The following is a 13598-nucleotide window of genomic DNA, read 5'->3' on the forward strand; positions in this document are numbered from 1 at the left end:
CATGCAGAGACAGAGTTCAATTTGGCTCAATTGAGGAGAGACGTGTTTTGGGCTGTACTCTAGTTACAGGTCCAAACTACGTTCTAAAAGTCCAGCCCACGTGCTTCCTCTATTTATTTGGGAGTTCCCTGGTTACATCACTGAAGCTGTCGCTGAGGAAAGGGAGTAATCTCGACAGCTCCAGTTAGACACAATATATGATTATACAAAAAATGCAAATGTGCTGACAGTCGTGATATCGCCTTGTCTCTGCTCTGTCTGCGTCACGGTACTCGATGTCCGGCCTTGGCAGTCAGCAGGCGGATTCTGGAAACAAACATCTGATACGTGACTGGCTTGCAATCTTTTGGATTGCCAGCTTTGCACAGACAAAGAAAAATACAATTTCAGCACAATTGATAATAACTATAGCAACGGCCCTTAAGCATAAGAGTTGTGTGATAATATATGCATAATTATTCTAGCAGTTACGATAGTCTGTAAAAAGTTCATGTTAGGTTAGGTAGGTAGGTAGGTAGGTCTTTATTGTCATTGCAAAAGTACAACAAAACTTTGTTTTCAGCACAAACCCGTTCAAGATCAGACTGGGCTCCTAAGGGGGCCCAGTCTGGAGTGGGGAAAAAAACTCCATAGCAAAGCACATATACATATTACAACATACATCTCCAGACTTGCAACAGAGGCTAGGGAGATGAAATCATATCAAGCCTTAACCAGTCATGCTCAATATCTCCCGCTTAATTTGAACCAATTTATTAATTCGGAACATTTCTATTATCTAACCAAAACGCTCAAGTCAAGAACTTGTGCTTCAAATATTCCAGCTTCACCACACTTTTTTTGTTTATATATATATATATATATATATATATATATATATATATATATATATATATATATATATATATATATATATATATATATATATATATATATATATATATATATATATATATATATATATATATTAAAGCACATTCTTCATAATTTGGGCTAAATCAAATATTTTCCAGCGTAGAAATGGCTAGATGGACTAAAAATATTAACACAACTTAGTTTTGGCCACAAGACGAGACCAAACCAATCACAGTGCGCTGTTCAGTATCGTGGTCACTGATTGGCTCAGCCTTTTATTCGATTAAAAGAGTGTAAGCTCAACCATAATGTTTTATTTCATGTCTTGAGGGCTCTCATAATGTTGAAAAATGTAAATGAAAGTCATTAAAAAGGTTTGTCATCCTCTAGCTATAATAATATTTGATTCATGATAAATTATTCCTCCTTCGTGGAAATTATTTCCGGAACCAATTAACAGCAAAAAGCAGCGGTACCTCAGCTGACGCGTTTAGTCTAGTTGTAGTTCACTGACAGAGCTTGTAACCCATAATACTTTCAAATCAATTATCCCCATTGAAATAGTTTGAAATTCAAAATAATCTGTGTTGGAACCCTGCAAAAAACACCACAATAATAATATGCTTTTTTAGAAAGAAAAACACATATTTTGTTTTTTTTTTAAAAATACAAATTTTGTGTCAAAAACAACAGTTGTTTTTAAACCCTTCAACCGATAGTCATTGCTTGGCACTCCAAAACACAACAATTTTTAACTTTTTAAAAAGTAAAACAGAAACTTTTCGAAAATAAACATTATACAAAAAAACAATACAATATAATGTAAAACAGACAACAACAATAGTTTTATAAAGTAGTGGAATTAAAATTAAATTAAATTAAATTAAAATTAAATACAATTTTAAATGTAAATTAAAATTAAAATTAAATTAAATTAAATTAATGTATTAATTAATTTATGAATTATTTAAAGTAATCAATTAATTATTTAAATTAATTCGTTAAAAAATGTAAATTTAAAATAAATGTTAAAATGTATTTAATTAAATTCATTAATTTAAAAAATTAAATTAAATTAAAAAACAGACAACAACAATAGTTTTATAAAGTAGTGGAATTAAAATGTACAGAATTAACCTTGGAGAATGGACTTCTATGGTATCTCCTGCGAGCTATCAAACACACCAGCTTGTCATCAAAAGACAAGTTGTCTAGTATGTTCACTATTTTATTTAAGGACTAGCTTGCAATAATAATGTTTAAAGTACCGTAAGATTTTTTGTTAAAATAAAGCCAATAATGCTATTTTTTTGTGGTCACCTTTATTTAGAAAAGTATCGAAAAGTATCGAAATAACTTTGGTACCGGTAGCGGTACTAAAATATTGGTATCGGGACAACACTACACTGGTGTAGCTAATACTAGCATTGCTATGCATGCACTACTTCGCCAAGTCCCATGCACCCTCAAGGGTCCTTGAGGGTGCATGGGAGTTTGCCCAGCCAGTCTACATGTGCTTTGTGGACTTGGTGAAGGCATTCAACCGTGTCCCCCGGTAAGTCCTGTGGGGAGTGCTCAGAGAGTATGGGGTATCGGACTTTCTGATCGTGGCGGTCCGCTCCCTGTATGATCAGTGTCAGAGCTTGGTCCGCATTGCCGGCAGTAAGTCGGACACGTTTCCAGTGAGGGTTGGACTCCGCCAAGGCTGCCCTTTGTCACCGATTCTGTTCATAACTTTTATGGACAGAATTTCTAGGCGCAGTCAGGGTGTTGAGGGGATCCGGTTTGGTGGCTGCAGGATTAGGTCTCTGCTTTTTGCAGATGATGTGGTTCTGATGGCTTCATCTGGCCAGGATCTTCAGCTCTCACTGGATCGGTTCGCAGCCGAGTGTGAAGCGACTGGGATGAGAATCAGCACCTCCAAGTCCGAGTCCATGGTTCTCGCCCGGAAAAGGGTGGAGTGCCGTCTCTAGTGGTTGGGGAGGAGATCTTGCCCCAAGTGGAGGAGTTCAGGTACCTAGGATTCTTGCTCACGAGTGGGGGAAGAGTGGATCGTGAGATTGACACGCGGATCGGTGCGGCGTCTTCAGTAATGCGGACGCTATATCGATCCGTTGTGGTGAAGAAGGAACTGAGCCTGAAGGCAAAGCTCTCAATTTACCGGTCGATCTACGTTCCCATCCTCACCTATGGTCATGAGCTTTGGGTTATGACCGAAAGGACAAGTATCACGGGTACAAGCGGCCGAAATGAGTTTCCTCCACCAGGTGGTGGATCTCTCCCTTAGAGATAGGGTGAGAAGCTCTGTCATCCGGGAGGAACTCAAAGTAAAGCCGCTGCGCCTCCACATCGAGAGGAGCCAGATGAGGTGGTTCAGGCATCTGGTCAGGATGCCACCCGAACGCCTCCCTAGGGAGGTGTTTGGGGCACGTCCGACCGGCAGGAGGCCACGGGGAAGACCCAGGACACGTTGGGAAGACTATGTCTCCCGGCTGGCCTGGGAACGCCTCGGGATTCCCCGGGAGGAGCTGGACAAAGTGGCTGGGGAGAGGGAAGTCTGGGCTTCCCTGCTTAGGCTGCTGCCCCGGCGACCCGACCTCGGATAAGCGGAAGAAAATGGATGGATGGATGGATGGATGGATGGATTATTCAATGAATATCATCCACTTCTTCCTCTTCCATCTTTGGAACTTCACAACCTGTCACCGTATTTTGTTTGAATACTTTAATGGAATCATGTCAACCGCATATTGTCTTGTCAATCAACTTTATTGTTTAGTTTCTGCTAAGTACCGTTGGCCCACTTCTTGTTTCAGAACAACAATGCCAACCACCCAACCTCAGCAGTGCAGATATCGTGCACAATGAGAAGCCCTATTATGACCAGGGTGAACTAGTCCAATATGCATGTAAGAACGACGTTGACCGCCAGTTCACGGTTACCTGTGAACTAGGTGCGTGGACTGGGATTCAGAACTGTTCAGGTGAGACCAGATAGCCATGCTGATGTAGATTAGTATAGGTTTTCAATTGGATGTGATGTCGTACTACAGCTTGCCTGGAACAGGATGTGATGCACGGCTTTGCTGTTGGCCGCCCATCAAAAGAAAAACTCTACTATACGTGCAATGAAGGTTACAAACTTCCCACTAAAGGATGGTGGGGTGAGGCAACTTGCATTGATGGACTGTGGTTTGGACTGGAGCAATGTGTGGGTAAGGACGTAGTACATTAACTGCATTTAAAAAGAATGTAATTGACACGGTCACAGAAATGTTAGTTAAAGTTCATTTACTTTTACTGTAGCATGTAAAGGTAATATTCCGCCTCTTACACTCTAGGTGTGACACAACTCTCCACCATTGCAACGCCCATTATTTAAATAATTTAGTAGATCTCTGACAGTATGTGTGTAAACAGGGGCCTAGCACCGAATTCTGGCACCCCATCCAAAAGACTAGTGAAGGGCCCACCATCGAAGCCCAAACTCAACACCACCACCCTACACAATCACACACTTGGTATGCACTAAAAAAAAGTAATTAGTGCATGGAATTGGTTGAAACCAGCTTTTTTAAAACACATTAAAAAAAAACCTCAATTTGTGTTTTGACGTTTTAAAGATGGAATTAACATATCTTTTTAAATAATAACCAAATTATATTGAAAAAAAGTATTTTTTACAAAATAAAACCCAACAAATTCAATATAAAGTGGCCAGAATTTGAATGAATGTATATGATTGTATATACATATACCCACACACACACACACATATATATATATATATATATATATATATATATATATATATATATATATATATATATATATATATATATATATATATATATATATATATATATATATGTGATAGAAGAAATATATATAAATATTTATATACATACATATATATATATATATATATATATATATTCATATATATATAAATATATATATATAGCCACCCTACTACTGCGCTCTTTCAACTAATTATTGTGTGTATGTATGTATGCATATATATGTACACGTGTACACACATGTAGATACATATGCACACACGCAGAATATAATTACATTTTTTAAAAGTCAAAAACTTAAAGAAAAAGATGGTTTCAATCAAATCCATGCAATAATTATTTTGTTCAGCGCATGTAACATACCAAGTGTGTGTGTATGGGGCGGCGACCTTGAATAAATCTGTAAAGTATTCCTTTACTTCAGAGTGCAGAGTAAAAATTTGCCGATTTGAGTACATAGGATTATCATCTTTCTAATCATAATGACACATCATTGTTATCATGAATAAATTATGATTGGCGCATCTCCTGAGATTTAGGTCTCCCCGTGTGTTTGAAATCTAGTGACACCTCTGTTTGTAACTTTAATCGAGGGTCCTTGACTGCACCACAGTTATGGGCAACAAAAGGCAAAAGTGAAACTTGTACATAACTTTCTCCTATGCTGCCACAGATAAATTGATTATATTTTTACCTTTCTTCTATCACCTAATCCTTGGTCCAAAATGTTGGTGTTGTATGTGCATGCTTAAAGGTGAGCTTTGATGTTAGGTGAATTGTGCAAAGTTAGATTTGCTGCTATCCAGGTGGAACAAACTATTGGAATTTTTTGATAGGGGGTATAGGTAGTCTTGGACATTCCTAACTTGATTCAAACAACGTTATTATTTAACTTTTACAGCTACAGTGTATTCATTTTATAAGAATATGTATGACATGTTTTTTTGTAGATGAAGTATTCAAATGACAAAAACAAATACGGTATATCAACTTTACATAAGTCCAGGGGCATCTCTGGTTATTATAGTTCCATTTTTATTTTTTTGTATTTTTAATTTTTTTTATTCATGAAAACAATCACTGGTAGCAGTTATACGATAAGAAGATGTGGAACAGAATTATTTATATTACACAAATATTACTTTATTGTTGGGAATTATTCTGAAATATTGGGTATCATTTTTACTTATTTTTTTCATTGGAAACATTCCTTACACATGTTTTGTCAGTGACATTGATTTTTGGAATTTCCCCTCACCTGTACCACACCAGCATTTTAACAATACAGACCAAAATACATACATAATGAGTGAGAACAATGTATATATGTATATAAAAAGAATGACTAAATTTAGAAAAAAAATAAAGCCATCATACCATTTGGTGATGCTGTTATGTTTTTGGGAGAAGTAGACGGCACAGACCACAAGAGGGCGTAGTTGCTCTATGATTTATTATCAGAATCAGAATCAGAAATACTTATATATATATATATATATATATATATATATATATATATATATATATATATATATATATATATATATATATATATATATATATATATAATAACGAACAATATTATGACAAGACACACAGCACGTCAACGCGGGAACGGAGGTCTGCATTTGGAAGGAGCGACAAAGGAGGACACGAGACAATCAAATAACACGAGGAAGAAACACAGAGAGCAAGAGTGCGCATAGAGCATGACGTGATCCCTTACGGAACAGGAACAGATGATTACGTTCTGGCCCAGAACGCAGGTCTGCACAGGCTTACGAAGGCCAGGTTGACTGCAGCTGTCGACTGCAGGTGTGTTCTTGGAGGCGCAATCAACAGAGCGCACGGACGAGTGCGCATTGGGATGCGCCCGGGCCGTGTCGGCTGTATTTGCATGTGCATAAAAAACGACTCACAAACAAATGGCTTGGAACTTCAAATCGGTTCTAAACATTCACTTGACAGAGCTGTTCAAAAGACTCGATTCGTTTGTGAATGTCTAATCTCCAACCCCCATCCATCCATCCATCCATCCATCCATCCATCTTCAACCGCTTATCCGGAATGGGGTCGCTGGGACAACAGCTCCAGCAGAGACCCCCAGACTTCCCTCTCCAGAGCAACATTAGCAACTTCCTCCTGGGGAATCCCGAAGCGTTCCCAGGCCAGAGAGGAGATGGAATCCCCCCATGTGGTCCTTGGCCTGCCGCGGGGTCGCCTCCCAGTGGGACGTGCAACGAATACCTCCCTAGGGAGACGCTTACGAGGCATCCGCACGAGATGCCCGAACCACCTAAGCTGGCTCCTCTCCAAGGGAAGGAGCAGCGGCTCTACTCCGAGTCTCTCTCGGGTGACTGAACTTCTCACCCTATCTCTAAGGGAGATGCCAGCCACCCTTCTGAGGAAACTCATTTCGGCCGCTTGTATCCACGATCTTATTCTTTCGGTCATGACCCACACTTCATGACCGTAGGTGAGAGTAGGACTGTAGACCGAGAGCTTTGCCTTCTGGGTCAGCTCTCTCGTCGTCGGCGATCACTCGAAACGAGTATGATTGTCCTCCTGTTGGTGGGATTGCCTTCAGGAGAAAGCCTGTGCGTGAAATCTTTTAAAGTGGGGAAACAGCCACCACACTGTCCTTGGCAAAGAGAAGACCAGGGTTCAATGACATGGAGGCCAAGACAATTGGAGGCCCATCTTTGCTGCAGCCTTCTTCCGCCTTTGTGACCGTTGTGGAGCTTCTATGCAACCATCATCCGCCCACTACGCCGTTGAGGTCTTTTTCGACGAGGGCCCCAACGTCACTTCTTCGCTGTGGGAAGCTGTATCCGGTGGCGAGGGAAAAGTCAGGACGAACGGCACCTCCTCACAGCTGCAGGAGGCTGCCGGAGCTCCAGTCTGTCGGAGGACCGCCTATGGTGCGCCTACCAGCACTTGCTTTTCTCTCAGAGTGTGCTCCCCTAGCCTTTTGTCTTCCCGGACTAACCCACAAGGCAGCGGGGCAGTGGTTGACTGATGCCAGGGCGTGTCCACAAAGTGGGCCTGCACATCACGCCTCTGGGGACCACTGCAGCTTCGAGATCCCCTGCCACGTTTGCCTTGGGCCACGGGGCCCTAGTTACCGCGTGTGGCCTGACAGGAGTCTTGGTGAAGGAGAGGCTGTGTACTGGCAGGAGAAGACTGACTTCTGCTGCTTCTCCGTTCACCACAAGGGCTAGCCAGTGGCAGTGTCTGTAAGCAAGAAGTTAGCAAGCAGATGGGAAGTAGACATGCAACCTTCCCTCTAACTACTGCACTAGACGCATCACAACACCCTGTAGGCTAGGCTCACACACGCTCAGTTCTCTAACCCCCAGTGTAATGCTAATGCTAGAAGATCCTTGTATACCAACCTTGATTTTGACAGGAGAATGTTTCAGGGTTTGTTTTTCTATATTTGTTTCAATCTAAAGACTACATGTATTGTTGTATCATCGCCAGACAACAATAAATGTGCAGAAACACTGATGATTGCCAATGCAAAAGTCCAGCCAAATAATGGAAATGGCCAAGATCAGAGGCTCCTGATTATTTGCAAGAGTGGATACCAAACTCAGCAAGACCACCTTTTGTGCGTCAAAGGCAAATGGGATTTGAAAGGAAAAGCTCTTGACGAACTCTGCTCTCGTAAGTCACTCATATTTTATCCTCAATTCAGTCATTTCAAACCCTTCTTTGTAAAAAAGTATTACGATGGATTTTCAGACCGTACAAAAATGTGTCCTGACTTCATGTCTTGCAGCTGTTGGTGTGACCTGCAGTCCACCAACTATAGTGAAAAATGCTGTTATTTTGACATCCTATCGGAGGGAATTCTTGTCGGGCTCTAAAGTAACGTTCAAGTGCCGCGAGAACTTCATGATAGAAGGAGAAGACACCATCACGTGCAAAAATGGCGAATGGCACCCAACAACGGACATAAAGTGTACACGTAAGTGATTTTGAAATATTACCACGGGATGGAAAAATACAAGGAATATATCACGTCTTTGTGTTTATTTAGCGTACTGCTCCAAGCCCAAATATGCTGACCAGACGATGACCTTAGATGTGGATAAAGAAAAATACATGAACGGTGATATATTACAATATCGCTGTATCAGCGGTGAAAAAACCGAGGGGGTTGCAACCTGTCTGAATGGCAAATGGAGTGAACCAGTTCAATGTGAAGGTAAGGGAAAGTGTAAGTGATTTAAAATGTATATTGTGTATGTATGTATATATCAGTGACGTGCGGTCACTGGAGGCAGGTGGGCGGGGCCTCACGTGCCATCATGGAAAGAAAAAAAATGTAAAAAGAAAAAAAAATAATTTAATTGTTATATGTATTCAGTGATTATACTATGAAGTTATTTTCCATTTAACTTCACCAGTTTTAGATTATTTGTATTCAAAATCGCTGAATTTTCACATTTGCCGTTCAAATACTGAGAAGAGACGGTGCGGTGATCAGCAGCCAGTTGAGGCACGTCACTGCGTTGTGCCTCGCCATGGATTGCGGACTCGGCTAACTGCTGGCCTGCTGTGCAGTGAGACCGTATTGCTATATGAATTATATTATACATTTCCATAGTTTAGTTAGCTGAGGTATATAATGTACAGTGTATTTCGTCAACAACTGTATGTGTGTAAGTATTTCTTGTGCTGAGCAATCATAAAACTGCTGCGAAGACGCACTGTGTGAGGTTCGCAGTAACCACGCCTCCTGGTGCCGGTTAATGCACCGCCGCAGAATGCACCCCCTGACGGGAGCGCCACACCAACCAAAGCCCACACCCAAACCCTCCACGTGCAAGACCGAATCCACCCAAAAAAAAGTAACTTAACAAGAAGCCAAAAAGTGCAAAAACAACAATGCTCGCGTTGGAGGAGCCGTGAACGACCGCAGGGTCACAACATTTGGTACACCTGCAGACTGCAGCATGGATTTCATATTTCATTCATTCACAACTCCTCCAACACGAACACCACTGTTCCCGCACTTATAAGTAAAGGTAAGACCATAATAACGTGTTTTTTTAAATTAAATGTGCTTTTTTGTGTGCTACAGTTTGTATGTGTAAAGTTAAAGTTAAGTTAAAGTACCAATGATTGTCACACACACACTAGGTGTAATGAAATGTGTCCTCTGCATTTGACCCATCCCCTTGATCACCCCCTGGGATGTGAGGGGAGCAGTGGGCAGCAGCGGCGCCGCGCCCGGGAATGATTTTTGGTGATTTAACCCCCAATTCCAACCCTTGATGCTGAGTGCCAAGCAGGGAAGAATGCTGGTATGAGCTTTTAAACATAACCCGTTAACTGCTGCCAATCAAATGGTGAATAAGATACTCTTTAGGGTTCATATGTTTGTAAATCTCACTGTGATGAAGTCAGTGCCTCACCAGTCATGAACCTCACCGCACGTCACTGGTATATATATATATACTGTATATATATATATACATGTCTGTATATATATATATATATATATATATATATATATATATATATATATATATATATATATATATATATATATATATATATATATATATATATATATATATATATATATATATATATATATATATATATATATATATATATATATATATATATATATATATATATGTATGTATGTATGTGTGTATATACAGTCGTGGTCAAAAGTTTACATACACTTGTCATGGCTGTTTTGAGTTTCCAATCATTTCTACAACTCTTATTTTTTTGTGATAGAGTGATTGGAGCACATACTTGTTTGTCACAAAAAACATTCATGAAGTTTGGTTTTTTTATGAATTTATTATGGTTCTACTGAAAATGTGACCAAATCTGCTGGGTCAAAAGTATACATACAGCAATGTTAATATATTCCCTTTGCAAGTTTCACTGCAATAAGGCGCTTTTGGTAGCCATCCACAAGCTTCTGGTTGAATTTTTGACCACTCCTCTTGACAAAATTGGTGCAGTTCAGCTAAATTTGTTCGTTTTCTGACATGGACTTGTTTCTTCAGCATTGTCCACATCTTCTCAATGGGGTTTAAGTCAGGACTTTGTATAAGGCCATTCTAAAACCTTAATTCTAGCCTGATTTAGCCATTCCTTTACCACTTTCGACGTGTGTTTGGGGTCATTGTCCTGTTGGAACACCCAACTGCGCCCAAGACCCAACCTCCGGGCTGATGATTTTAGGTTGTCCTGAAGAATTTGGAGGTAGTCCTCCTCTTTCACTGTCCCATTTACTCTCTGTAAAGCACCAGTTCCATTGGCAACAAAACAGCCCCAGAGTATAATACTACCACCACCATGCATGATCATACATTATCAATTTTGATGATGTAGAAAAGTTCCAATCAAATCAAATTAGCTTCATGGCATGGCCTCTTAACTTCATGTGAGTGACTATGATTGATGACACCTGTTGAATTCTCTGAGCCCATTTAAACAGGGCTCATGTGATGCAGTCATTAGACTCGGTTACAAACGCGACAATGGGAAAGTCAAAGGAACTCAGCACAGATCTGAAAAAATAAATCATTGACTTGAACAAGTCAGGAAAGTCACTTGGAGCCAGTTCAAAGCAGCTTAAGGTCCCAAGAGCAACTGTGCAGACAATCCGGCCCCATTCAACCACCGTTCTTAAGAACACATTTTATTTCTAGGCCCACTTACGAAGTTTTTAAGGAGATTTTTGTATGTTTTCTTAGCTGGGATTTGTTCGTAGGTAAGAACAAAATCTACGAGTGCTCCAGAGCACTCTTAGGGTGGCCTATTTGTTCTTAAGTGTGACAAGTTCCCTTACTTCTATTGTCTAATGTTACATTAACATCATAGATAGATAGATAGATAGATAGATAGATAGATAGATAGATAGATAGATAGATAGATAGATAGATAGATAGATAGATAGATAGATAGATAGATAGATAGATAGATAGATAGATAGATAGATAGATAGATAGATAGATAGATAGATAGATAGATAGATAGATAGATAGATAGATAATATTTGCAAGTACTGGTAATTTTTTTTGTACCGATTCCTAATTGGGTCGTTCAAGGAGGACCGTTAAGATTCTGGACAAATTATTTTTTTATCCAACTGATCATTGTAATTACGACACACTGTCACTTTCACTTCAGTTGCCGCTGCAACGCATATAAAAAGACACGGGTAAAACTGTTTAAAAACTTAAAAAGCAAGTGTTGGTAAAAGAATTCCCTGCTGTGAGATGTTACATGATGTTGGTGGTGTACAAATGTGTGCTAAAAAAATGGTAATAAAATTGCCTTTTTTTCACATTTTTATTCATACCAATTAGTACCGATAGGAGTACCGATAACAAATATCCATAATGGTAAAATCCTAGCGATATACATCCCTACTCAAAAGTGTAGGAAATCAAGATATGGATAACCGGACAGCAAAGTTATCATCCTCAGCTCAGTTTTAAATGTGAAATGAAATACATTTGAGATTTTATTGGTAAACAAGTAACATTTATTAACACATTAAAAGACACACAAAAGCATAGAAAATTGTTACTCTTGAGTACAAGCATGGATTCCCAGGTAGCAGGATTTCGTACCGTATTATTTCAAATTGTGCCGTGACACTCATATCCGTAACATTGGCATTAAAGCTAAAAACCAAGTGGTCAGTCATACAAAAAGGAGTTAATAAATTTCCCATTTTGCCGGAAAGCGGATGTAGAGTCTCGATCAGAAGTTTACGTACACTTGTAAAGAACATCATGTCACGGCTGTCTTGAGTTTCCAATCATTTCTACAACTCTTATTTGTTTGTGATTGGAGCACATACTTGTTGGTCACAAAAAAACATTCATGAAGTTTGGTTCTTTTATGAATTTATTATGGGTCTACTGAAAATGTGAGCAAATGTGCTGGGTCAAAAGTATACATACAGCAATGTTAATATTTGCTTACATGTCCCTTGGCAAGTTTCACTGCAATAAGGCACTTTTGGTAGCCATCCACAAGCTTCTGCTTGAAGTTTTGACCACTCCTCTTGACAAAATTGGTGCAGTTCAGCTAAATGTGTTGGTTTTCTGACAGGGACTTGTTTCTTCAGCATTGTCCACAGGTTTAAAGTCGGGACTTTGGGAAGGCCATTCTAAAACCTTCATTCTAGCCTGATTTAGCCATTCCTTTACCACTTTTGACGTGTGTTTGGGGTCATTGTCCTGTTGGAACACCCAACTGCGCCCAAGACCCAACCTCCGGGCTGATGATTTTAGCTTGTCCTGAAGAATTTGGAGGTAATCCTCCTTTTTCATTGTCCCATTTACTCTCTGTAAAGCACCAGTTCCATTGGCAGCAAAACAGGCCTAGGGCATAATACTACCACCACCATGCTTGACGGTAGGTGTGGTGTTCCTGGGAATAAAGGCCTCACCTCATCTCCTCCAAACATATTGCTGGGTATTGTGGCCAAACAGCTCAATTTCTGTTTCAACTGACCACATAACTTTTCTCCAGAAGGTCTTATCTTTGTCCATGTGATGTCAGATGAAGCAAACATGGTGTGGACAATGCTGAAGAAACAAGTCCACGTCAGAAAACCAACAAATTTAGCTGAGCTGCACCAATTTTGTCAAGAGGAGTGGTCAGAAACTCAACCAGAAGCTTGCCAGAAGCGCCTTGTTGCACTGAAACTTACCAAATATTAACATTGCTGTATGTATACTTTTGACCCAGCAGATTTGCTAAAATTTTCAGTAGACCCATAATAAATTCATAAAAGAACCAAACTTCATGAATGTTTTTTGCTGACCAAAAAGTATGTGCTCCAATCACTCTATCACAAAAAAATAAGATTTGTAGAAATGGTTGGAAACTCAAGACAGTTCTTTACAAGTGTATGTAAACTTTTGATCGCGACTGTAGATGTAAATT

The 13598-nt window shown here is 39.7% G+C and overlaps 1 protein-coding gene across 2 annotated transcripts in view; it reads left to right on the plus strand.

Moving 5' to 3' along the window:
• Window positions 1-13598, plus strand: part of cfh (complement factor H) — a 65778-nt gene that overhangs the window by 28541 nt on the left and 23639 nt on the right. For both annotated transcript variants that reach the window (XM_062028524.1, XM_062028525.1), the window contains exons 11-15: window positions 3672-3839; window positions 3909-4070; window positions 8139-8324; window positions 8440-8628; window positions 8701-8868. In XM_062028524.1, the coding sequence (XP_061884508.1) occupies window positions 3672-3839; window positions 3909-4070; window positions 8139-8324; window positions 8440-8628; window positions 8701-8868 (873 nt within the window). The remainder of the gene's footprint in view (window positions 1-3671; window positions 3840-3908; window positions 4071-8138; window positions 8325-8439; window positions 8629-8700; window positions 8869-13598) is intronic.

The sequence above is a fragment of the Entelurus aequoreus genome, linkage group LG19 (genome assembly GCF_033978785.1).
Source record: "Entelurus aequoreus isolate RoL-2023_Sb linkage group LG19, RoL_Eaeq_v1.1, whole genome shotgun sequence".
Lineage (NCBI taxonomy): Eukaryota > Metazoa > Chordata > Actinopteri > Syngnathiformes > Syngnathidae > Entelurus > Entelurus aequoreus.